This window comes from Macroventuria anomochaeta (genome assembly GCF_010093625.1).
Source record: "Macroventuria anomochaeta strain CBS 525.71 unplaced genomic scaffold BU25scaffold_35, whole genome shotgun sequence".
NCBI lineage: Eukaryota > Fungi > Ascomycota > Dothideomycetes > Pleosporales > Didymellaceae > Macroventuria > Macroventuria anomochaeta.
The window spans coordinates 280050-305075 of record NW_022985396.1 but is presented as its reverse complement, the minus strand read 5'-3'; the positions used below and the strand labels follow the sequence as shown (position 1 = coordinate 305075).

General features: G+C 51.3%; 10 protein-coding genes across 10 annotated transcripts; 5 read left to right on the top strand and 5 right to left on the bottom strand.

Moving 5' to 3' along the window:
- The first annotated feature begins 87 nt into the window (after positions 1-87).
- On the top strand, positions 88-1908 carry BU25DRAFT_173716 (uncharacterized protein). The gene has a single exon (XM_033700843.1). It carries the CDS (start codon positions 156-158, stop codon positions 1749-1751), a length of 1596 nt encoding a protein of 531 aa, XP_033557930.1. The 5' UTR covers positions 88-155; the 3' UTR covers positions 1752-1908.
- Positions 1909-3351: 1443 nt separating this feature from the next.
- Positions 3352-4115, top strand: BU25DRAFT_173720 (uncharacterized protein). The gene has a single exon (XM_033700844.1). The coding sequence runs from the start codon at positions 3450-3452 to the stop codon at positions 3861-3863; it is 414 nt and encodes a 137-aa protein (XP_033557929.1). The 5' UTR covers positions 3352-3449; the 3' UTR covers positions 3864-4115.
- Positions 4116-6799: 2684 nt separating this feature from the next.
- On the bottom strand, positions 6800-8258 carry BU25DRAFT_414197 (oxidoreductase-like protein). Its single transcript, XM_033707225.1, has 3 exons — positions 8202-8258; positions 7891-8152; positions 6800-7840 (listed from the first exon to the last, which is right to left on the bottom strand). The coding sequence occupies exons 1-3, from the start codon at positions 8212-8214 to the stop codon at positions 7039-7041; spliced, it is 1077 nt and encodes a 358-aa protein (XP_033557928.1). The 5' UTR covers positions 8215-8258; the 3' UTR covers positions 6800-7038.
- A 257-nt stretch (positions 8259-8515) lies between these two features.
- BU25DRAFT_349702 (folic acid synthesis protein-like protein) lies at positions 8516-10216 on the top strand (the record flags this gene model as incomplete). The annotated part of the gene is made up of 3 exons (XM_033703268.1): positions 8516-8929; positions 8979-9187; positions 9235-10216. 3 exons carry the CDS (start codon positions 8516-8518, stop codon positions 10214-10216), a joined length of 1605 nt encoding a protein of 534 aa, XP_033557927.1.
- A 509-nt stretch (positions 10217-10725) lies between these two features.
- BU25DRAFT_173671 (uncharacterized protein) lies at positions 10726-11594 on the top strand. The gene has a single exon (XM_033700842.1). The coding sequence runs from the start codon at positions 10856-10858 to the stop codon at positions 11474-11476; it is 621 nt and encodes a 206-aa protein (XP_033557926.1). The 5' UTR covers positions 10726-10855; the 3' UTR covers positions 11477-11594.
- A 304-nt stretch (positions 11595-11898) lies between these two features.
- On the bottom strand, positions 11899-13080 carry BU25DRAFT_434041 (Clavaminate synthase-like protein; the record flags this gene model as incomplete). The annotated part of the gene is made up of 6 exons (XM_033708837.1): positions 11899-11949; positions 12015-12192; positions 12371-12456; positions 12489-12602; positions 12663-12778; positions 12846-13080. The coding sequence occupies 6 exons, from the start codon at positions 13078-13080 to the stop codon at positions 11899-11901; spliced, it is 780 nt and encodes a 259-aa protein (XP_033557925.1).
- A 1988-nt stretch (positions 13081-15068) lies between these two features.
- On the top strand, positions 15069-17204 carry BU25DRAFT_434039 (uncharacterized protein; the record flags this gene model as incomplete). The annotated part of the gene is made up of 2 exons (XM_033708836.1): positions 15069-15116; positions 16308-17204. 2 exons carry the CDS (start codon positions 15069-15071, stop codon positions 17202-17204), a joined length of 945 nt encoding a protein of 314 aa, XP_033557924.1.
- A 230-nt stretch (positions 17205-17434) lies between these two features.
- On the bottom strand, positions 17435-19608 carry BU25DRAFT_442455 (phospholipase D/nuclease; the record flags this gene model as incomplete). The annotated part of the gene is made up of 4 exons (XM_033709301.1): positions 18390-19608; positions 17855-18337; positions 17648-17797; positions 17435-17595 (listed from the first exon to the last, which is right to left on the bottom strand). Exons 1-4 carry the CDS (start codon positions 19507-19509, stop codon positions 17435-17437), a joined length of 1914 nt encoding a protein of 637 aa, XP_033557923.1. The 5' UTR covers positions 19510-19608.
- An 853-nt stretch (positions 19609-20461) lies between these two features.
- On the bottom strand, positions 20462-20884 carry BU25DRAFT_461813 (uncharacterized protein; the record flags this gene model as incomplete). Its single annotated transcript, XM_033710474.1, has 1 exon — positions 20462-20884. One exon carries the CDS (start codon positions 20882-20884, stop codon positions 20462-20464), a length of 423 nt encoding a protein of 140 aa, XP_033557922.1.
- Positions 20885-22649: 1765 nt separating this feature from the next.
- Positions 22650-24029, bottom strand: BU25DRAFT_414194 (P-loop containing nucleoside triphosphate hydrolase protein). The gene is made up of 2 exons (XM_033707224.1): positions 23553-24029; positions 22650-23465 (listed from the first exon to the last, which is right to left on the bottom strand). The coding sequence occupies exons 1-2, from the start codon at positions 23754-23756 to the stop codon at positions 22785-22787; spliced, it is 885 nt and encodes a 294-aa protein (XP_033557921.1). The 5' UTR covers positions 23757-24029; the 3' UTR covers positions 22650-22784.
- Between the last annotated feature and the right edge of the window lie 997 nt (positions 24030-25026).

The window sequence follows — 25026 nt, the reverse complement described above, 5'->3', positions numbered from 1 at the left end:
AGGCGATACTGTATCCGGTTAGTGCCAAATATGACCGCGCTTGCCAATCCCGGCTTTACCTCACCTTTTAGCTCTCACATCTTGACACCAAAACGCGTGACATCAGCCAAAGGCTGCTTCTTGACGTTCGAAACACGCGACGGAGTGTAGACGCTATGTCAGCACTGCAGAACTTCGTCAAAGGTAGCCGCAATGGCCGACCAGGCAGTCCTCAGAACGGGCAGCCAGTCAACCGACAGGCCATCGCAGCAAATGCGAGAGTTCAGATGAAGCCAGGCGTCGCTCGACCGCCCACAGCACAAGGACTCCATGCACGCGGCGAGAGCGTCGCTCAGCATCAATCTGCCTCTCTGCAACCACAGCACCTGCAGCGACGACCTTCAGGTGAAGGTCGAAAACGTGATCCTTGGGAGACTGACGCTGAAAGCAGCATTGATACAACAGTCAATCAATCGGGTGTTGAAGTCGAGAACAGTCCGCAGGTTGACCAGCAGCTGTTACAGCCTGACAACGAAGAGTCTGAGACTGGTGGTGACGAAGAAGCTTCTGGTGAAGATGAGTTCGATGAGGAAGAGGAGCCCGAAATTGACGAGACGCTGAACGAGTACCTTGCCCAACACAACATGGCTCATGCCAGCCATGAAGAGCGCATGCGGTTCTTGCAAGAAACTCAACCACAGCTCTTTCGCACAATCGACGGTGACTCATACCCTACAACAACTGATGGTAATCCTACAGAGTTGGATGAGCAGCAGGAGCCACTCTTCGAGGACCTCGGTTCGCCATCGCCCTCTCCACAACGCCTTCCTCAACACGGAACAAACGCACCGTTATTCAATCAGCAGCCTCTGCAGCGAAACTCGGCATCAGATGTACCACATGCCAATACTGCCATGCCCCAGAACTCCAAACTTTGGCGACAGGGTGCGCAGATTCGTGGACAACAACGCACTGACGGTGCTGTACATGTTCGTGGACAATCAGGCCAACAGCATAAGACAGCCCTTCCACCAACAAGCCGACCAGCCACGTACAGCCAGGTCAGCCGCGAGCAAGGATTGGCTGCACCTCCAACCGCTCATCCTCGACCTGAGGTCGTCATTCAAGGTGATTCGGGCGGTCTTCCGCAACGATCCTCAAGGTTGCCAACGGGACCACGACGTATTCAGAACCCAGTTCCAAAGATCACGGAGCCCGCAGCTATCTCGAAGCACGCTTCGACGGCCCGTGCTAAGGTAGTACCTATTGTCCAGCAGCATGTCGAACCTGCTCCGATCGAAGAGCCTCCGACCCTTCCGGACGGCGACTACAATCCAGATGTCCTCTTCAAAATGGACTACGACCAGCTAAGAGACGAGAGCTTTGACAGGAATCCACATGAGGCCGACCCTGTTCTGCCTGAAGATATGCGCGACAAGTCTTTGGACGAGCGTTTGCTCTTCGCGCAACACAAGCTTGACCCTGCCGCCCAATTTGAGTTCTTCAGTGCGCTTCCGACCAACGAGTGGGAGGATGCGGGTGATTGGTTCCTCGATCAATTCAGCGCTATCATCAAGAGAACTAGAGAAGCACGACAGAAGAAGCGGAAGGCCGCTCGGGATTTTGAGCAGCAGATCGAGGAGCGCCACAAACACGTTGCGAAGAAGCAGCGCCTTGTTGAGGGTGCCATGGCCAAGATGAAGGCGCAGGGCGAGGGGTTGGTGCCGAAGAGCCCAAGGGCATCCAAGAGTCCTCGACCGAGGAGGGGCTAAGAGACATGATGCGTCATCAAAAGACATCGTTTTCATCCATGAGGAAGACTGTAAGGCTGTGAAAGGAGGAGCGTTGCATCATGCAAGAGCAGCATCACTTTCAGAGATGCGGTTATCGCAGTGTCAATGTTGTTGGGCCGCATCTGTTCTATACCCGTATGTCCATGTGTTTGCCAGTAGGCTTGAGAGATTCACATTCTGTTCACTTGTCAGCCGTTTACCTTTCGAATACACAGCATGCAGCGGAGTACTGCTCGTCCCAGGAGTCTAGGCACGGAACGCGACATCGGTTCGCTTCCGTGAAAAGGTGGTTATGCCTGCCCTTCTATTGGTGCACCCGCACAACCATCACGAACGCCTTCGCTTTTCCTCGTACAAACCCCTGTGTTCCGGTTACCTGTACCCCTTTCAGCGATGCATGTCGCCAACCAGAGGTCGAGAGTCTTCGATATGCAGCCACAAAGGTTGCGTTCAGTGCGGCTGAAGCCCTGCACGGCCTCGACTCCGTCCACCACTTTCAGATTAAGTTCGATCTGACGCGCCAGTACGCCTTCCTTGGCCTCAATCCTCTTTCTCTGCTAATTCGAGTACCTTGGGGTCGATTTCAATCATGAACACCGAAGTAGCAGTATCCAATGGCGATGTGCGCATTCAGACCGAGCAACAACGGGCCGGCGACAGACAGAGGCCAGTGATGTTATGCAAACCTTTGGTTTTTGAGAAGATGCAGTAGTATCGGAAAGCCTGCAGCGCAAGCCCGAGTTGAGGATGAGGACGAGCTCGACCTTGCCGGCGACCTTCCTCCTAGGCCATGATGACTTTCTTCAGTCCCGCCCCTTCAAGACCAAAATTGGACAGCTATAGCAGCTCTCGCCGAAGCCTGGGATCAGCTCATGGAACAGTCGTCAGCGGTCCATCGTCTATTGGTACTCCACTCAGTTTTCACACAGCTCGATCTTCTGCTATGTCATATTTCACCGCCAGCCTCGTGATATTGGAAGACCGCTTAGCATGGCTGACAGACACGACTCAGAATGGGGTCACCCCGAATGGGAACAACAAGCCTACAATTCTCAAAAATACAGATCGATGGCTACAGACAGTGCCAACCATCGAAGATCCAAAGAAGCTGAAACAAGCATACTTTCAATACGTCCGCGATGCGATGTAAAGAAGCGAAAAGGTCAGGGACGCTATCATATCACGAGTACTGGCAAAAGGTCCGGTGTTCAGTAGTGAGTGGATGAAACATCTGGAAGCCCGTGGAATCCTCACCAACGAACTCAATTGGTCCGGACGTGGTGAACACGTGGAGTATACCTTGCGAGACGAAAGCAAGGTCCCACTCAGATCAGAAAAAGCCCTTGGACGTGACCAGTCCGCAATTGTGGAGTGCGTAAGGTGCCGCCGAGTACGACTAGTGCAAAAGACGATTTTCTTGTCGCCTTCCACAAAGAAGACAGGCGATCCCCGAGGTTGAGCATTTGGACAAGCTGCGCCATTCACACGTCATTGAGAGACGCCTGGTCATCTTGTTGTATCCCGTAGCACAGTGGAATCTTGCGGAGTTTACGGACGAGATGAACAAGCGAAGCAGTTCGCTGAGAGCCAACCTAAGCGAAGACTTCTCCAACAGTCCGAAGGCACAGGGTTAGATCGGTACAGAGGCCCTCACAACATTTTTCGGCTACATTTCGAATGCGGTCTCATTCATACATGCCCACAATATCAGGCATATGGACTTCAAACCAAGCAATTTACTGGTTCGACCCACCAACATGGAGAACGACTGTTTTCCCTACCTACAAGATATACGTGGCAGATTTTGGGATTGATCGAGCTTACAAGTCTGCTGCAGAGTCCGAGACTGACCCAAGAATTTCCTTGTTCACTCCCTGTTGTACGGCGCCTGAAGTCGTAGAACAAGAGAGGAGAGGCTTCAGTTCCCACATCTTCTCTTTCGGCTGTGTGTTTGTGGAGATGATGGCTACAATACTATCGTCTTCGGTCTATGACGAGTGGAAGAGGCTCAGGATGCTGTTCCGCAACTGCGTTGGCAGCAGTGAGTCACCAGCGTTCCCCTATTACATGAACATCGAGGAGATCTGTTAATGGCTTGGAGAAGCTTGTGAGCGAAGTGCCAGGAACAACCGCTGGCATCAAGTATTGAGAAGGATCGATACAAAGTTTTTGGACCTGCTTCCAAAGATGTTACATTCCAAGCCCGAGCATCGTCCCACTGCAGGAGAGCTTAAAGAAGCCACTCGCTCATTGCAACGTGCGCACTGAATACTGGTCCTGAGCCCTCCGAGGCCGCAGAGACGACTACGTACTAATGCGAAAACGTCACCTCATCCGGAAGTGTTGCTTACACATGTTTTCACGCCAAGAATGACTTTGCGAAGGGGATCGATATGGCAAGCCAGCTCAACACTAGACTCAGGCTTATGTCTTCACTCAGATTAGGGCAATGATTTGACAGAATAAAGGTCTTGTAGGCTTGTGCCTAATCTTGGGCTGGCAACAATTAGATGAAGCATTAGCCACCCACAAAATCTAGACACGCAGAGTATCAAGCATCTTCGCACTCAAAATCCCTGTCTTCCTCAGAAGCATATGCCCCTTCATCGTCTGAGTCGCAAAAGCGGTCGCGAATGTTGTTCGGATCGTAGTCTGGACGGTGTTCTTGGGAGTACTCCCTGTCTTGAAGATCGATTTGGCTCTCCTGCGGTAAACTGCATTAGCACCTGTACTGTGTATGGCTCGACTGTCTCTGTACGCATGTTCTCAAGAGAGCCTATCAGCTCCCTCAACCAATTTAAAGTATGCCACTTTGCTCCAGCCCAGTCTGTCATGGGTCTCTCGATCTTACTGCCGTAGCCGGAGTGTTTCACGCGATAGACCCAGACGGTTGTGACTTTTGCGCCGCCAGGCTCGAACGCTTCTACGACAGGCGCTAGCCTTCACATTATGTCGACTAGTAAGCGAGCCCGTATGCGCGTCTGCTCCAGCCTGATCTCCAGCTCGAATCCCCTTTTCCTAACAACTTGCAAGAGTGATCTGAAGGTCATATCTAGATAATATTGCAGTGAAAGGTCCGAGTTGAAAGCATTTGGGCGTGCAACACCACAATGTCCAAATCATATGGATTGATTGTAGTCACCAAAATACTTCTTGCATGAGCAGACGCTCCACGGTATGGCCGAGACGTTCGACACTCCTATTCTGTGCAAGCAGATCTTGAATGTCGGTACGCCAATTGATGAATTGAAGCCCAGCTCCATCGTGATACGAAATAGGCTTTAGACAGTGCTTTGGCGGTACGTGGGTGTGGCTTCCCTTAGCGCGAACGGCCCCCTTCCCCACTTGCGATCGAGGAAGCGTTTGGTTTCTCAAACTTCCAAGTGCAACAACAGACTTTGGCAAAGTTGTATGCACGAACATACCTATGCATTGATATTGTACTGGAAGTTTCAGTCGCTTTACTACCAGTTCAACTCAACGAGGAAGCTTTGCAGAAGATCATTCCGTTCTCCATCCTCCATTCTGTCAATGAAAACCTCTGCCTCATCCCGAAAACGGTTTGTGTTCTATTCGGGCGCGAGTGCCCTGCTTGAAAGTTCCATTGACGGAACCATACGCTCGGTGCAAAACGTGCTTGTAGTCCTCAGGTGATAGCATGATGTACTCGGCATTGCGACTGCGACTGTCAATTCCTTCCAAAGTAATCTTGACCTAGTTTTAATTGACACTTCATATCATCATCACCGTCTTCCTCAGGGAATGAGAAGAAGCTTGACACAGGGCCTCCAGGAAGATCTTCTTCAAGTTATTCTTGGTGGTAAGCCCAGACCCTGGAAGTATGCTGTTCAAACAGTCAGCATTGTGAGGCCAAGTGATTGATCGGGGCAAAGGGGGGGGGGGGGGGGGGGGGGGGCGAACTCACTTTGTTCAGCAACTGCAGCACATCTTCTTTGCAGTTGACGCTGGGAATCCTGATATAGTTGACCAAGACAGGTGAAGATGATTTTCGGTCTCTTGCTCGTCCCATGCCCCTTTGTAAGACTAATCGATGGAGATTTGTCCGCCGGCGGACTCGAACTCTCGGAGGACTGGCCTCAGGATATGGAACAGCTTAGACCAGTCGTTGAGCCTATGCGGTACTAGAAGACCTCGATATTCAGTCTGAAGGTCCGCTTCTTTTCGATACATCTAAGCATGTCGAGTTTTGCACCGAGCTCGGTCATGAATACAGGCGACACTTCACTATTTAGTAGCTTATGGGCCGCCCTAGTTCCAGTGATTAGCAGATTGCAAGAGGTAGCTGAAGATCTAGTTTCTGGAGTACAGTCGCTGGATTCAGTTCAACGTTGAACACGCCTTCGTCAAGGAACCTTTCGAAGTCGGAGAGATTGGAGACGTAGAAATCATGTGGTGATTTTCCAGGGGGTTGCGTAGAATGCTTCTACGGCCTCCCGAGCCACCACAGATCCCACATGCTCTGGGCCCCCAATAAAGGGCACCTTGTCGTGCTCTGTGGTATGCGTCATTTTGATGTCATGCAGCTTAACGTCCATTGTGCGGTAAGCCGATGGCGACTCTTTCCAGAACTGTACGTATATCATGTCGCGAAGCTCTTGAGGCAGACGCGCAGGTAATCGGAGTAGTTGCGGTGGCATCTTTGCAGTGTAGGTGGAGTTCTACGTGGCACAGTAGGGTTCATTGACAGGATCCAAAGTAATATTGTTGTTCCGTGTGAGCGAACTGCTCGTGGTACCGCAGCAGAGAGGCACAAGACTACTCACGAGTAGAACATATCTAGTTTTTGAGAACGGTAAGCATTGAAAATTCATGATTCAGTTCGCGTAATTCGTCATTGAGCTCGGTCAGTCTGGATTGAAAGCTGCGGGTCATCAGCTTAGGCTCCAAGTGACTAAGGAGAGTTCCAGCGTGCATACTTCATTGTCGTGGAGTGTAGGGAGCACTAGGAGGGGAAGAATGGAACACGGTTTGCGGCGCCACACGCTGCTCTCAGATAGCAGGAACAGCCGGCTATTGTTCGTCAGAACTGAGGGAGATAGTCAGCATAGAACTGCACGCTGTCCGTGACTATGCAAAGTTCTACAAGACTACAACGCTGCGTGCAGTTAGCTAAAAAGATCTATTTTGAGGCTGGTCGCCATGACGGTAGTTGGCTTTATCTCCAACGCAAGAAGTGTTGCAGAGAGATCTTACAAATGATTGAAACATGCTAAATCACTCGAAAAACTACACACAGATATGCTACTTATAGCTTCGACTTGGATACGATGTACCCATTGGTGGTCTGCAGCCACTTGACGGCATCCCCGACCAGCTCATCAATGATCTCCCTTGCGTTCTTCCTCTCGTTGACAACAGCAGCAACCTTGCCCATCAAGAACGGTCGCGCATTGTCCATTGTGTCATCATCAAGGTCATCACCCAGCTTCTCAAGGTCGTGCTCAACAGGCAAGATGCCTTTGCTGGTCAGCTCCTTGATCTCAGCCGCTCTGTTCTCTTCCCAATTTGCAATGTATGGGTTTGTGCGGACACGGAGGGGTCGTCCTGTGAAGATGATTGTGCGAACGTTGTCGTCGAAGCCAGCTGTGCGAACGGCTTCCTGGTGAGCCTTGGGGGCGCCAGCCTCTTCAGAGAGGACGAAGCGGGTACCAACCCATACACCAGTGGCACCGAAGTTGAGCATGGCAGCGACCGACTGGCCGTTGAAGATACCACCAGCAGCAACGATCTGCACCTGCTCACCGGTGAGAGGCGACTTGTGACCCTCGACCATCTTGACTGCCGCAGGGATGAAGACAGATGTTGGTGTGTCGCCAGTGTGTCCACCACCCTCACCACCCTGTGCGCAGATAATGTCGACGCCGAGATCGAGGCACTTCTTGATGTGCTTGGGGTGACCGATCATGTTCATGTACAGAATGCCATGCTTGTGCAGCTTCTCAACGACGGCCTTGGGAGGTACGCCGACGGCGGAGACGAAGAGCTTGGCGCCAGAGTCGATGATAATGTCGACGAGCTCGTTCAGCTTGCCCTTTGTGTAGTCGTAGCTATTGTGTGTCAAAACAACTCGCCTCAAGAAAATACCATATGCACTTACTTGGTCTTGCGAGCGCTACCACCAACCTGAGGGAGCAAAAGATCGATACCGAACGGCGCATTCTTGTCGTTCAGATAGCCCTTGAGCTCGGCGATCTGTTCTCGCAGCATGTCAGGTGTGTAACCGACACCACCAATGACACCAAGACCTCCAGCGTTGGTGACAGCAGCAGCGAGCTTAGGGCCAGCAGCCACGTTCATGCCAGCGAGCAGAACGGGGTGCTTGATCTTGAGCAGATCAGTGAGCTTCGTGCGGAGTTGCTCTGCGGCACGTCAGCAGTCAAACGTGAGTGGTGTGAAGCAGATACGTACGTGGAGAAGACATTTTGACTGTACGGTTGATGATTTCGGGATATGTAGTGGTACAAGGTCTGTAGAGAAACAGCTGAAAAGGAAATGAAGAGGAAGGAGGAGCACGGGAACTTATGGGGTGAGGAGTATGTCGATTCTCCAGCGCATTCAAGCCGGATACCGAGGCACAACATCAAGTGGAGGGCGCTAGGCCGTATTGGTCAGGATCTGGGGTAGCGTGCCGCCAGTGGCCGGGCACTACAATTTTCACCGAACACCCGGCTGCGTCACATGCAAATGATCCGGCATCACGAGCGCTCCAGGCTTTAGTGATCATGTCCTGCACCGCAGAGTTGCGCGCATTGAGCTCGTTGAGACGCTTGCGACCAAATTCGAGGTCTTCGTACAATGTCGTCACATCACGAGCAACGCCAAAATGCACACAATATCCGACATGCTATTCAACCCTGAGCTTACGCCCGGCAGCATCAACTCAGAAACCTCTCGCAAGCTCGAGACACAGCCGAACGCAAGATGTACGGTTCATATCGCAGGTTGCTAGCAAGAAGAAGCATCGTGCTTATGTGGCATTGGGAAGCAACATGGGTGATAGAGTGGCTATGATCGAGCAGGCATGCAAATATATGGAAGCTGGTGGCAAGATCAAGATCCTACGTACTAGCAGTTTGTGGGAGACCAAGGCTATGTATGTGGTTGATCAAAACATGTTTGTGAATGGTGCATGTGAGGTACGTCACATCGGCCCAAACCACGCTCCAAGTACCCTAACATTTACAGATAGAAACATCACTCTCGCCAACGGAGCTACTGGATGAGCTTCAGGCAGTCGAGAACATCATGGGTCGTGTCAAAGTCATCGACAAAGGGCCCAGGAACATTGACTTAGACATCCTACTGTATGAGGACGTTACAATGAAGAATGAAAGACTGCAACTACCGCACGCTCTGATGCTCGAGAGAGAGTTTGTGCTACGACCACTCTGCGAGTAAGCGCCATACGAACATATGTATGCCACAGACTAAGTAGCTGCAGGTTGATACCAGAGGAAAGCCTGCCTAAGGATGAAGCTCTACCAGCAGGTGCGCTCGAAGAGCATCTATTACGCCTTCCCAGATCGGACGAGCCTATGTCGCCTTTGACACCGCTTGCAGCCGGACAGCCCAATATCACAGCTTATCAGTCGAATCGAGATACGCGTGTCATGTCGATTCTCAACGTCACACCAGACTCGTTTTCTGATGGAGGCAAGAACTTCAACAACAATGAAGCCACGCTTGCGAATACGATCAGATCGCACATCTCAGCTGGAGCCACCATCCTTGACATTGGCGGTCAATCGACCCGGCCTAGCGCTGTCCAAGTCTCAGCGAAGGAAGAGCTTGCCCGTATACTGCCCGCTGTCGACTTGATTAAGCGTTTGCCCGAGGCAAAAAATATTGCAATCAGCATCGATACATATCGCGCCGATGTAGCTGAAGAATCGATCAAAGCTGGCGCGCACATCATCAATGATGTAAGCGCTGGTCTCATGGACGACAAGATGCTCTCCACAATGGGGAAGCTTGGATGCACGGTCTGTCTCATGCACATGCGCGGCACGCCAGAGACCATGACCAAGCTCACTTCGTATCCTGACGGTATCATCGAAGGCGTAGGTCGCGAGCTCCTCGAACGCGTGCGTGCTGCTCAGGCAGCAGGCGTCCGCCGCTGGCGCATTATTCTCGATCCGGGCATTGGCTTTGCAAAGACACAAGAGCAGAATTTGGAGTTGCTCCGACGTCTGCATGAGCTGACGAAGTACCCCGGCTTAGAAGGCTTCCCATGGCTTGTAGGTACGAGCAGGAAGGCCTTCATTGGCAAGATCACCGGCATACAAGAAGCAAAGGACCGAATTTGGGGCACTGCGGCTGCTATTGCAGCGGCCGTAGAAGGTGGCTCTGACATTGTGAGGGTTCATGACGTAGCTGAGATGAGACAGGTTGCTAAGATGGCTGATGCTATCTGGAGAGTGTGAGAACTCTGACTACTTGCCTAAGCGAGTGCCTGCGCAAGCCCATAGTAGATCAAGAGTTGGAAGCCACCGACGTTGCAACGTCAGAAATAGATCAGTACCCTCTTTACCCACCAAGTTTGGCTAGCGCTCAGCCGCACTACCCCAGCTTCCCAGTTCCCCTGCCCTACGCCCCGCCTATCATCATGTGGCTCTGGCATTTAAATGCGATTTACGAGAGCTGCGAACGATCCGATTTGCTGTGTCTAATGGGACGCTTGGGTTAGTAGTCATAAGCGGATTGCGGAGCAACAGTTGACGGCAATGCCTCCACCACCCCAAGCAAACTTGGTCGCGTGAAGCTGCGCCCTTCGTTGAGACCAACACGATGGCTCTTGCCATTGGATGTGGCTTTCTGAGGTTGCATGGAGGTGCTCAACTCTAAACGTGGACTCTGAGTAGGCATTGCAGCCTACGTAGATATAAGATGTATTTTGGAATGCTGAAGAAAATGTATAAAGAGACGCAGAGAGTTCACGGCAGTTCAATATCACAACACCATCAGCTTCTCTCATCATTAGCAGGCAACAACCAACCAAACACATATCCAACACCCTCCCACAACTCTCAACACCACAAACCCACCAAATACCAACAGTCACAATGCATTTCACCACTATCGCCCTTACTACCCTTCTCTCTATAGCCTCAGCCGCCCCGGCGTCCCTCGAGGCCCGTTTCCCTACGGGCAGATACAACAACATCCTCCCACCATCCGCCATCTCCATATACCACGGTCAGAACGGCGCCATTGACTACGGTACCTACCGCGGCGAAGTTTCCCGCAACAACTGGGACGGGCGTGACAACAGCACGCTCGTAACCTTCGACCTCAACGGCCGCACCCTCCCCGATACGTGCTTCCTGCGCTTTTGGCTCGAACCCAACACCCAGTCCTCTGATCCTGAGACTGGCTCTTTCGTGTCTGGCACCGGGCTTATTGACGTATTCTCCAGTCTGCAGCCTGCGCCTAAAGAGGGCAGCAAGGGCTGGGGTGGTCCAGGCAACCAGAGGAATAACCCTCTTGGCAGAGTGAAGGTTAATTTCAATGGTGATGCTACGGTCCTGGATTTTGCGCCCAATCAATTGAACGGGTTTAAGTGCCCGAAGGTTGGAGACTGGAACGTTAAGAATGGACTTGTGGGATATGAGCTTGTGCCTGTTGGTGATGCGGATCGGGTGCAGTGGGATGGTGCGGTTAGTGGGTTGACCTTGAACTGGTAGAGAGTTTGGGACGGAGGTAAGAATGGGTGAGAAGATGGTAATTTGTTTTGTGGTTGAGCTTGCGCTTCAGCGATCTTGGTCCTTACTTCCAGCGTTTGTTGTAGACAGTCCTTATTCAGACGCTACAATCGTTTGCGAAATGTACGGACCCTCCTGAGTTTTGGCACAGTGACTGTACGTACCACAGTATAGCATGCAGGGCACATACGTGAGTGGTTAATTGTCTTAGTGCCCTAATGTATCTCAAGTTCTGCCCTGCATCCTGTCATCCGGATTGTCACCCATCCTATCAACCAGCCTTAGCTAGCCACTTGGAAGCTCTCGCCCACCTGTGACGTATGCTTGATGATATTGAGCCAAAATCCAGGGGCGTTCGTACATTTTGCAAGGCACCGATACTAACCACACTTTGCTCTTCGAAACTATGCGGCTTCATCTTCGATCTCCAGGTTACCAACTTTGAAACTTTCCCCCTCAATATCAGTTTAGTCGTTGTGGTTGTGATGGTTCTTGACTCGCTCCCTCACATACTCCAGACCTCTGACTGGCTTTGCTTCTCTTGATCCTCAGCCACAAGGCCCAAGCGCTTCAGCAACGGCAATGGTGCCGGCTTGATAGCAACATTATTGCCCGGTATTACAAAGTAAAACAGGTATAAGCGGTTGATGTGCGTTCGATCTTCTGGCGGTCTGATAACTCGGTGGATGGTCTGACTTCTGTAACCACATGGTCTGTGTCACATGGTATCCTATCGTAGTAGGTACTGCCCGAGGGCAAGTGCACTTACCTCTAAGCTGAGAGCTCCCGGACAAGAATGTCATGCAATACAACAAGACAAATAGCAATACATCACGTTGAGATACAGCCTCCAATCTACACCGCTCACGCGGTAACAACTTCAGGTATCCGGCAAACCAGAAAGCTAGCGTGTCGCCGACGTTGCGGGTTATGCCGTCGTCGACAGGTGGTACGTACTTCCACTGCGCCCTGGTGGAGTCTTGAGTTGTAGCACGGCGACATTCTGAGACCACAGGAGGGTGAGTGAACCGAAGTCTGTGTGCGCGCGAGACCATGCATTCTCCACATTTGCATCTTCTCCAGCGGGCCGTGGGCGATATATCATATACTGGATGTGGTCTGAACAACATCGCTCAATGGTTCACCGGTCTCGTAATATTGTAATTACCTCCGAAGCGTCCTCATACGAGTGTTGCTTCGAGAAGTAATCCTCTGGAAGCTCAAGACTGATGGAGAAAAGTGTGAGGATCTTCGAAGCGATATCCAACGAACGTCTCGAGAACTCTTGGATCTCCGTCGAAATTGGCGCAGGCAAGGGCGAAAAGGCTCATGTTCGTTAGATGTAATGAACTTGGGATATTGACTGACTCCACGCTGCCGAGGACTTCAGTGCCTATAATCTTCTTCTCGTACGCAGCGCGATAGACAAAGTAGTTTCCGTTGGCGAAGTCGCGTCGATAAGCTGCATCGCCCTTTTCTTCTAATGGAAGATCAAAGTATGCTTGCCCTATGTCGTTTTGACGGACCACCTCTTGTTGTGTGTCCTGTGTCAACAACACTGAGGAACCCCGTGGTGTGAACAGCATCTCTTAGCCCTCCAGCTAGCTCTTGCTTCCCACTAGGCGAATTGAAAGTAATGGGTCAATGATCTTGATATTCTACCCAGTCAAGTATGCCAAGGTCGTTTCCAATTTGGGATGGTAGGTGGTTCCGGGGTTACTGCGGAAGGCATGACCTGTGGCTTGGTTGTTGTTTCCAGCAGGGATGTTATGAGGCCGATTACTTCGAAGAGGATCTAATTGTTTTCGATTCTACATGTGGGCTGTTGCTTTTGGGCCGTGACGTTACGAAGGTGGAGGTCGTGATCTTGGGAGCACACAATCGCTCGCTAAGATTCGTGTTTGCGACTTCGACATCTTCACAACCATCAATCTAGGAAGATGGCATCAGACCTGCTGGTCTTAAACTTCTATCCTATTTCCTTATCGATGCGAGTTCAAATGCGCGACGTTCGATCGGCGTGTTTCTTCGTTGGATTAATCTCTGACGAGCTAGACAAGTAGACCCTCTTCTGTAAGGTGCTTGGTCTGCTTTAGAACGTTGTGATGGTCATTCCAGTATTTGAAGTGATGTCGAACCTGGCACTGTCAGATGACACGTCGATTTTGACGAGTGGCAGACCAGAATTACGGAAATAGGAAGTGACAGAGGAGTACCCACCCACCTTACCTGTTGCGGTGTCTATAACCTTTAGGACCCGAGGGTCAGAATGGTCGGCCTTTTTGTATCGCTGCGGGGCCGCGACATTACCCAAGTGAAATATTGTCTTCCTGTCTAATCTCGATCTGCCTAAAACGCAGAAAGTTGAAACTGAGATGCCTCTAGGTCTGTCCACATGCTGCAGTGTTCGCGCTGTGCTGCAGTGACACGATATTTACGTTGGTTTTTTCGAACGTTGGTTGGCTCAGGAGTGCCAGAACTTCACATTCAATGAAGATAAGTTCTTCCGATACATCGTGTCTTTTGACATGCTATTGTTTGGCTTTCTGTTCGTACTGGCTTGACGGCGGCGTTTTGTAAGACTTCAGTATGCCGTGTAATCTGAGAGCATCACAAGTGTGACATAACCGTAATGGGGTATTAGCCTTTAACATCAACTCACATGAATATCGGCGTTGATCACTAGTACATCTCCGTTTCCACCCACATAAATCTCCTCTGTGATGCGCGCTACGGAGTCGATGTGCCTCTTGTGGCCCTGAGAAAGCTAGAATCCGACCAGTACGTCAGGTGGTCGTACAAAGCATGATTGCAGTCAGTGTTTGTTGGCGAGAGGGCTGCATAGAACTGCCAGGTTGCAGACTGGAAATTCACGTTGTTGTTAAGGTGTGGGCGTCTCTGCCCAGGTCACGGGGTCTGGCAGGTATTTCGCAAACGCCTATAGAGTCACGTCGCGCCTGCCACCTGCAAATCATCTTCCATACACCCATCTACGCACCGCGCTACAGTCACTTCATCTTCTGTTGTCAGCTTGTAACCTTCGTCAGTCAGTACCAATCGATACTCAGTGTAAAACCTGGAAGTCAGTCCTGCAGCCTTCATGGGAACAACACGCGTTTTAAGCACTATGACGTCAGACACTGATGATACTTCTTCTACGATGCTACCTTCCTCTAGGCCGTACCGGTGGAAGAGCTGACAGGCAGCGTGACAGGGGTTGCTGTTACAGACGGTGTAGACGATGCACCTCCACCAGAAGAAGACTTCTGGACTGTGGCCTGAACAACTTGTCCTGCACGATGTGTTACTAGGCGCTAATGAACAGAGCAAGAAGATCGGCAACCTACCGGCTGTGTTCGTAATGATATCGATGAGCGCACTAAGCGGCTCGTAAGAGTAGGTCTTCTGGGTGAGACCCTGGCCAACCTGCTTCACGGTTCCTGCGACTTCCGTCATATTCAACTGCGATAGTTCGTTAGCATATTGTTATCTATTCGAAGGCTCAAAGCTCACCTTATAATTACCGACGATCTGCGAGAGAGTATCGCCGCCGCCTCCGACAACCTCCTGGACGATGTTGCCCAAGTTGTCAACCAAAAAGTTCAGCGTCTTGCCGCTTTGTGTGATGGAACCAATCTACAATCGTCAGCCAGCCTGCCTTTGGATCTCAGCACATCAGACAAGCACTCACCAGACCATCCACTGCGCCAATCACCTCTCCTACCAAGTTCGTCACATTACCAACCAAGCTAAGCAAGAGCGGATTCAGGTCCAGGGAATCGAATACACGCTCAACAATTTCCACTAAGTTGCCCAGTCTGACCACGAGTTCAAGGTTCACATCGACGTCGGCGATGGTGATGTTGACCTTCTCAACCGCAACTGCAACTCCGGCATTGATCTGGACAAGGCCTGCAACTTTGGCGTTAAGGTTGAGGTCCGCTTGCAACTTTTCGACCACAAGTTCAATTCGGCCAACGTGGAGCTCAGGCACCTGCAGAAGGACATCTGGGGCCGTTGAGGTTCTAGAGACACTTGGTGCTGAAGTTGTCGGGGTCCTGGTTCCAGAGGCAGTCGCGCTGGCAGTAGCACTGCTCGTGATTGGCGGAGTGTCCAAAGTCGCAGACGAACCGGTTTGCGCAAGCACTTGCGCTACGAAAGCGAAAAGGATCGAAAGCAACAGGAGACGGATAGAGAGCGACATGTTGGCAACTTGCGATGAACGGAGGAATAGAGAGAGCGACACAGACAGCAGCCGTACAGTTGAAGAGAAGAAATCAAGATCGAAGCATCGTTCCAAGCGAACCGTAAAGCGAGTCAATGGACATGCGAAATGCCGTGTTCTCCATAAGGCTCATTTCGGGTAAACCTCTGAAACAGCCTATGACCCGCGATCAGAACAGGGGTTTGAGCCTCAACGGTGAGTTGCTCTGGGGTAGAACCGTCTGGACCTTGAATCGCTAACAAAAGTCCTGCTTTCTATAGCACAACTGCCGTTAGTATTGGCCCGCTTCGACGTTGCAATGGCAGGGCGTGGTGAGCTGTGGCTTGAAAACGCATCATACCAATTACAGATCCATGCCGTTAATCCACCACCTTGTCGCATACAACTGCGCATCATGCCTCTGCTTTCCTTTTCTTGTTGGGCAGTCGCCGTCGAAGCTGTTCGTCACCATACTCTCTCCTAGCAGCTCTTGCAGTTGCGTCCTTTCTTTACAACTCGATCTTCCGAAGTGCACCACATTCACAGCTCATCATGCGAGCCTTCACCTCAGTACTTGCGACACTTTTTCCTTGTGCGATTCTTGGACAGCTGACCGATAGCGATGGTTACACCGGCTACAAGCTCGACATTCGTGAGGACGGCGATCCTCTCGCTGTACTGTACGAGACTGAGAACACAACCCCAAATGTCTCCGCCCTAGTTCCTGAGCCGGATGTCCTTCTCAACGCCTCAGTCCACGTCGGAGAAATCTACGTTGGCGTCGACAACCTGACCGCAAAGGTCAATCTCGATGCACAGGTCCTCTCGTTACTGTCGTTCAACGCCGGTGTCGACCTTTCCATCGACAAAGTCTCACTCTTGATCCAGAACGTCACCGCGAAGGTCTACCTGGAAGCACGCCTCACAAACCTTGTCACTATGGTCAGCGATGTGCTCGACAGCATCGACTTGAATCCCATCATCGCAGAGCTAGGCAATGGACTAGGCAGCATCATCAACGACACAGCCGGCTTGATTGGAGACGTCACCGATGGCCTAACTGGATCAGGATCAAACTCGACATCTTCCGGCTCGTCAACTTCTGCAGCAACCAAGCGATCCGAAGACCTCATGCAGTTCGACATCAAGAACAACATTCTTTACTCCGCGAACGACTTCTCAGGCAACACGCACACTCGTCGTGTACTGGCGCAGAACGGAGACATTATTGAGCAGAAGCTGAACAACTATGGATCTATCTCGAATGAGCGCGTTGTGGGTAATTATCAAAAGAACATGCGCTTCAACGGGTTCAATGAGAGTGTTACGTTCAAGGGCGAGAAGGTCAGGGAGGAGGAGTACGTCTACGAGCCGTTTAAGGGCTTGTTCTCGATCGTGGGTGTGTTCAAGGATAAGAGCACAGGTGAGGTAGTGGGCACGCAATTGTTAGCCGAGGCGAGGGGAGGTGGAAGCGCGACGATCGGGAACGAGCAGGACCCGAGGTAGTAGAACATTAAACAGTGAATCGATCTCCCTATTTGTGAGGGTTGCTGGCTTCGAAACAAAACCATGTGAGGGAAGTGACACTGACCCATCCGTTTGACAGCTATAACGTCTTTCAAGCAGAAGATGAACGCAATTAATAGAAAACATGACACATACAAAAGTATAGCAAGGTATCATGGCTGGGCGGAGTCAGGGGACACAGGCAAACCTCAGGCGATCAGACTGTGACCTCAAAACTCGCCGGCCCCTCTCACGCGTTGGACAGCGCCAACGAAGCCCTTGACCCAAGAAAACTTGCCCGGGTCTTTACCAATTGCGCCTTCAACCTCCTTGCCATCCTCGTCTCTCCATATCCCATCCTCTTGTGATGCTAGTCCATAAAGATGGGTATCTACCCGCAGGTTAGCATTTGTCTTGCAAGTCGGTGACAGATAGGTACATACTTTGATTTCTCCGAAGTTGTTCTAGCCAGTCTTTGCATACTTCGTGCGAATCGATCATGATGTTGACCTCCATCGAGTGGAACCATGACTGCGTGTCTTGATTGCCATTACCTTGGATGCCAACATGTTCATCGACGATCATAAGTTTGACTACCATAGCCATTAGAATGTGCTCAACGGATGGCCACATATCGATCGTTGACTTACTGTGACAACTCCTTGCCTTGAACTTGTTGTGAATAGGCATCACCTGATCCTTGGCCACGTAGTAATGAATGCGCATGTTCTTCCTGTGCTCTTCGTCCATGCTCGAATATATCTCATTTGCAACCATTTCGTTATTGCCGCCCTGGAAAGGGAGAAGTTCGCCAGCATCGTTGTAGCCCATGCAGACATAGTATGTGACTTGGATGCCACGACAAGCTGCTTCTCGAAGTGCAGGTAACAGTGGCGAAGCATTCAGGTTCGGCGTTTGGATAAATATCTTTCTCTGAGCATTTCGAATGGCTGCCAACCAAGCTTCGTTCTGCGGTACGTTGACGCATTCGTGGTTCGGAGCACCCCATGGTCTTCGATTGACGAGTGCCATGGGGAACGGGGCGTGGGGTTTGTGTGGATGTATTGGTATCATGCCGTCTTCTGGATTGCATTCTGGCGCTGTGCCTTTGCGATCTAGCTTCGTTGCGAGATCTGGTAAGTTTCAGCAGTCTAAAAGCATGATATTGACTGTCGACAGGCTTACTGAGATGTCTTGTAATTGCGTCCAGCTGCGTCTCCCCATCGCCCGGTAAAAGCACTGCTTGCATACGCTCGATTTCAACTCCAACGTCTGGGTCATTGGATCTGTTCTTGTGATCTGGTAGGGGGAAGTTCTGGTTCCTGCTATCACGATCTCTTTTCAGAAGACTGTCTTGTCGCACTCGTAGACTCCCCTTTTCGTCGAAGAGGCCTCGAAAAGAGGGATCGTGAAACATTGCTATATGCGTATTGCTCGCTCGGCTGTTTAGGGATGGTAGTGGAGGGTTGAGGTGCCTCGCCCAGGAGATCAGTGCAGTGTCGTAGATCGAGTTCACGATCTCGCCCTCGATGTGCGTCATCATTTCTAAGTTGTCGTTATCCTGGATATTGTTGCTCTGCACAACAGCCATCCTACGATCAACGACCATGAACTTAGAGTGGAATGTTCCCAGCATCGGTCGGTGGTAGCTCTGCACTTCCATGTCGATGTGCGGTATCTCTTCAGGGGCTGGCAGTCTTACAGCCTTTGCAGTGTACTGCTTCGGCGACATCATCTGGTGATTGTCGATGACTTGCTTGATGTTTCCGCGATCATACATGATCTTGACAACAACTCTTTTTCCACGCTCGCCAGCACGTCTTGAAAGCTCCTTAATGGCGTCTGTAATGATAGATGCCGCACCGGAAGCAACCCAAAAGTTTGTTGCCAGAAAGACTTCCTTTTCCGCCCGGACGATAAGGTTCGCCATGTGGCGACAGATGTCAGGCACTGGCGCAACGACTGTGATTGGAAGGACTCCATTGCTACCCATAAGACTAGGGCTCACCATACCAGCCAGTGGATCGTGTTCGAGCGAGCAGAGAGCAGCATGGTAGCACTGTAGGAAAAGTTCGCTTGGTTCACTGTCGCCCCAGTTGCCGCACTCTCGAGCGCGCTGGATTTCTGCTGGACTCGCGGGTTGTCGGGAATGAGACTTGTGTTTGGTAATGGCCAGATGTCCTCCTCCGTAAAGCGTATCAGCAAGATGCGCAGGCTCTTGAGATGGATGCTTCGCGAGCTCAGATGATATGCTTGCAGGATTTGTGCAGAATCTGTAGATCTTGTCGGAGATTGCGGTCGCCATTTCCCTTCGGAGTGCCCAGGGTTGACGATGACACAGAAAGCCGGAAGTGACAAGGAGTAATGTGCAAGTGAGCAAGGACACTAAGAAGTCAAAGTCAAGTAACAGGTAGGACGTGCAGTAATAAATCATCATTGAGGCCTGAATATATCTCGAAGTCTGGCGTTCCAATCCGGTTGTTTGGAGGGACTGCGGAGGAGGAGCTCTGAATGACAGCATAACCACGCGTTCACTGCCACTTTACCGATTGCAAAAGCTTGGTTTAACCGCTAAGAAGGCTTGTCGCAATCTGTCAGGTCTCTGACTGGCTGTCAGAAAGCTTGGGTGTGCACTAAAAAGCTTGTTGACTAGCCCTGTGAAGATTAAGCCACAGGCGCTAGGCAAGTGCTATCCGGGCGATGACGCTCTGTCCAGCCTACACACAGGGAGAACCTGACAAATGTGCGCAGACGGATCCAATCCTGAACTCTGCGACCTTGTGCGAAATCTTCATAAATAGGTACATGCAACGATAATAAGCGGTCCGGATGTGCCAAAATTGTGTGGTATGATGACTTCAAGCAAGGATGTCAGACCGGGACTCCTAGAGTCACTCCCGTTGATGGCTACAATTATGGTCTTGCAAGCTATCGATGATACACAGTTGACACAAGCAGCAATAAGGAACGGAACGTCCGAAGTAAAATGGCCATTATTGGAAACAGCAGTGCGGTATTGTTGCTACTGATGTTTCCAGAGCAGAACAACATCCCCCACCGAATCCGACAGACATTCCGAAGGATCAGCTCAACGTCCATGAGCCCTCAGTACTCCAAAGAGGTGAGGTGCGGACAAGGAGGACGTGCGTAATGAGGCCGAACATCCTATGCCGGTGTTGTTAAAACATACTCCGGCCGCAAGAGAAGAGGCTTCAGGCGATGGTGGGAAGACATACCTAAGATGTGAGATGGGAGATTCAGAGCTCCTTTGGAAGCTTGTTCATCTCTTGGAGCTTGCGCGCCGCCTCATCAACTTCCTCGGTCAGAACCGGAAAACCTTCACTGGCGAGCTTGAGAGCAACTGTGAGCAGTGCGATACCTTTTTTCTGGGCTTCGAAGACCTTGGTGACTTCATGTAGTTGGCTCATAAGCTCTTTACTACCCTCCAATGATCCCGTGTACTCCTTCTCGCTGAACTTATCGCAGATTTGTGCGACAAGCTCGAGAAACTCGGCGTGCTGATGCATGAATTCGGCTATCTGAAAGAACCCAGAATTGATGATGTTGGCGGCTTTGAGGATATCTGAGGTGGTATCGTTGCTGGCGAACTGGACGGCGGTGGCTACACCGCATTGAGCAGCGAGAAAGAGGAAGGCGAAGAGGGCGCATAAGAGCTTCATGATGGCGGCTGGAGGAAGTGATGTGGACGTGAAGAGCTTGCAGTCGTCGTGATGGGAGTAAGTTACAGATTGCGGATTTCAAGAACTCTCGAATGGCGGCGCAAAATTATGAAAGATCGTTTGTGCGCCAAGCCGCCCTTCACTGCGCACAGTCAGGGACCAGAACATTCTGGGCAGTGTCTTTGGCCAACCAGCTCTCCTTTCACCTTTTACAAGCGCTTTTATGTTTACTTTCGAAGGCATACTAGTGGGTCGAGTTCAAGTCGTAGTACGACTTCATCTTCTTGTTGTTCAGGTCTTCCCAAGGAGGCGTTGGTGTCCAATCATCTTTGCAGTAGACGAGTCTCTTTCGCCTCCAGTAGCAGGTCTCTTCAACTGTCAAAACCCGAATTAGTGACATCAGGGAACACCAAGAAGCTTATCATATACACCAAAGTCCTTACGAGGACAAGTATCCCTCTTTGTCCATCTTTGGCATTGCGCCACTTTCTTGTAGAAACAGTCCCACCAACGCTTCATGGTTACTTTTGCCAGTCTCTCCGCAGAAGCATGTGATTTTCTCAGGTGTAGCTGGACGCCTCCAGTGGAGATGAACGATGTCTACACACGCTTGTTCATTGCTGCCGCTCGGCGTGAACTGAGTGTTGCAGTGAAAGAAAGCATCGTTCTGCTCAGTGTCAGCGCAGTTCCATGTATTCGTTATGAGCATAGATGGACTTACGACGCAAGCTCAAACAAGAGTTGGAAGCTGCAGCAGAAGTGCACTAAGTGCAATGGACCGTGTGACGAGCATTTTGACCTAGCACTTTCGACAGGTCAGGCTCGACATAATAGACTATGACCCTGATCATGTATAGTGAGAGAAGGTACGTCGAGGGACAACGCGATAAGAGTCGTTCTGATCAAAGTGTGACCGCAATTGTTGCAGACGTCGAGATGCTGACGGAAGAGAGATAGTATTTGTTGAAAGTATCATGGAAGCAGACATCGAGATGCATTCGAGAAAGCTATGGACATTAGCGCCTTACTGCTTCACGAGATTCAGAACGCTGGTCGCGCCGAAAGAGACCCAGCGAACCCAGGAGCTCCAAAGAGAAGAAGAGAGAAAATCTAAGGGTATCGGTATGCCCGAAGGCGAGAGGAGAGAAGAGAAGAAGGGCGCCGTGAATGATGAAAGATTAGCAAGAATCTTTGATTGCACGGCAACATAGGATACATACCTCTAATCATCAACCTTCTTGGTGGAAGTTATTGGACTTCTTGTCACCATTCTTCTTGCTGCAGAGGCTAGGGTCACACTTGTCGCACGTCTTCTTGCGGCAGAACAACCAAATTGCCAAACTCCGCCCCCGTACACCAACAAGGAAGCTCGACCATCCAGAAATCTGGCCCGAGACAACCGAGCTCAAACTGCCGGGTGCTGTGGAAACCGTCGCATCCTTCATTGCTTCGATGAAGCGAAGAGTGATGTTGCGGGAGACATTGACCTCTTTCAGCTCAGCCCTGACCCCCTGCATTGCTGCAAGTACGTGTAGTCGCCATATGAGATATTAGGATATGCCTTGCTTACGCTAGAGATTGGGGAATTGGCAGTAGACGTCAGCGAAAGTCAATGTGAGGAGCGGTGCAGGGTTGTAATTATGTCCCAATCCGACCTTTGAAGGACGACACATGACGCGGATGTAAGGCTTTGAAATAATCGTGGTAGATGAAACGAGATGAACTGCGTAGCGGATGACAGAAGAGAAAAGGCTGTTGAGATAAGGTGCAATGTACACATTGATGGACCGATGACTACAAGTAAATAGGTCACCTACAGTCTAGCCTAGTATCGAGATTGGGTATCGACTTTTCCTATAACACATATGCCGCCTCCTGAGCTTGCGCTTCTCTTCTGCACTTACAAGTGCTCACCAATCCACGACCACCAGCCCGCAACATCACCGGAATTCTTGCCCTGACAGACATTGCCACCGACAATATCGACCGCCGTACCAATCTCCCTCATCTCATCAAACTCAAAACTGCCCTCACCACCCTCACCAAGCCACTCCTTCTCCTCATCCACTTCATCACCACCACTCAGCGCAGCACCAGCATCCCTCAGCGCCTTAGCCCTGTTATTCCTAACCTCACTAATAGCCTTCTCAAGCTTAGTCTTCACCGAGCTCGCCGGCAACGCAGTAAACAAATCCATCTTATTCGCCGCAATTAGCACGGGGATCTCCTTCGGCCCCTTACTCGTCGTTGCATTGGTGTACCTCTTCTGTAGACTCAGCAGCACATCGTGCAAATACTCTGCGGCTTCGTTAAGTCCGGCCTCCTCGTCAATGGCAGCGGCGTCGACGACGAAGATGATGCCGCGGACATTCCCGGGGTCGGCGAGCGTGGAGGTAGCGTAATTACGCAGCTTGCCGTGGCCGGGCGTGTCGAGAATGATAAAGCGGCGCGAGCGCTCGAAGGCTGGGTCGCCTGGGGAGCGGTAGTGCGAGGAGGCGGGGACGTGAGGGTCTGGGAGGAGGGCTTCGATGGAGAGAGGGGTGGTGGAGGGGTGGGTTGTGGGAACGGTGCCGCGCTCGGTCTGTGATGGCGTTAGAATGAATGCACAGCGCGTAGGTATCATGTGCGCCCGGACGGCATGAACGTAGCGCATTCAGTAGCATCATACCAGAGTAGTGAACGCAGTCTTTCCCCCACCACTTGGCCCCACGAGCAAGAACGTGGGCAGCCCTGTCGCGCTGGCGGCCTTCCTGTACAGGAACGAATGCAGCAGAATAGGCAGGAAGATAGCAATCGCCAGGGTAATCACAATAGTCGATAGCTTCGGCGACAGCGCCTGGGTCAGCCAGCTATCCTCATCGTACCAAGCCATGGTCCCGTGCCGTGCAGTCAAGCTCTCCCCTACTCTTTCTCAATCCAGATTCTCGGGCAGACGCTCGCAGTAGCGCAACTCTATCCGTATACTTGCGCAGGCGAAGGAGATGCGCGCAGTTCTGGCGGTGAGTTTTGTGTATTTGAAGACCCAGGGCTGGAAATTCTGACAGGGGAACGCGTCCGTTGGCGCTTTGGTGATCACGTCACAAGAGACGTCGTCGGGCCTTGCAGTTCCGTGGCAGCGCTTGGACTCGATTCAACTTGGGCTGGGGCTGGCAGAACGAAAATGCGAAGCTCTGCTGTGCCGCTAGGCGCTCAAAGCCGAAGCCTGGCCCGCCGCCGCTTCCATGCTTCCCCGCCGCTAACCAGATACCGTTGAGCTTCCTTGCACCTCATCTCAAGAAGTGAGTGGTCACTTCTTCGACGCAAAGAAGAAAGTTGAGGACATTCTGGCGCGCTTGTTGAGGGCGAGGCGGTGAGGGATCAAGCTGACAGACGTACAGTAGTGTGCGTCGAATTAGACAGGAATGAGATGGAGGGATGCGTAGTGGAGGTGTGGTTGGGCATGACTCGCGGCCAGTCGGAGCTGTGAAAGGCGCGAAAGGCACGCAGAAGGTGCGAACATGTGAAAGCGTGGAAGGTGCGAGTAAACAAGAAGGGCCGCCTGCATTCACAACTATCAGTAGCTTTTAGGGGCTATATATTCATACAAATGACAAGGGCCACCATCATTAGTCGCGTTTGTTCCACCACCGTCGCTCCCACGCTTGTGCTCCCCTGCCTGCCTATAGTCCGTGTTCCCATGATCATATCGAGAAAGATACCATGGCCATGACCCATTACTCATACAACCGTGGCCTCTGCCACTACCAGGTAGTGCAATCCCAGTGGTGGCAGTACATAAGAGAGGGGGTATGACCATCGACCTGTACCGTTTTTACCCACAAGCTCCATGCACGATGCATCCGTAACTCGTGACAATTTTCCTGCGCCCATATATCAATACCAGTTGTATCGCGCCAAAAGCACGATCGTAGTGTGAAACGCCATAAGGGAAGGGTACCGAAATACGAAAGAAGCAAAGAAAACGTTCGCTCATGCGGATCCTACAGTCGTGTCTGACGGCAGCGCTAGGTGCAGGATTAAAGATATTAGGATCAAGGAGGATGAAAGAAACATTGAAAGACATGAGACGCCCAACTCCATTGCAGATGCCGCGCCAATGTATGTTCAGCGAAACTCTGCGTTGTGTGGTTGAAGTCAAAGTC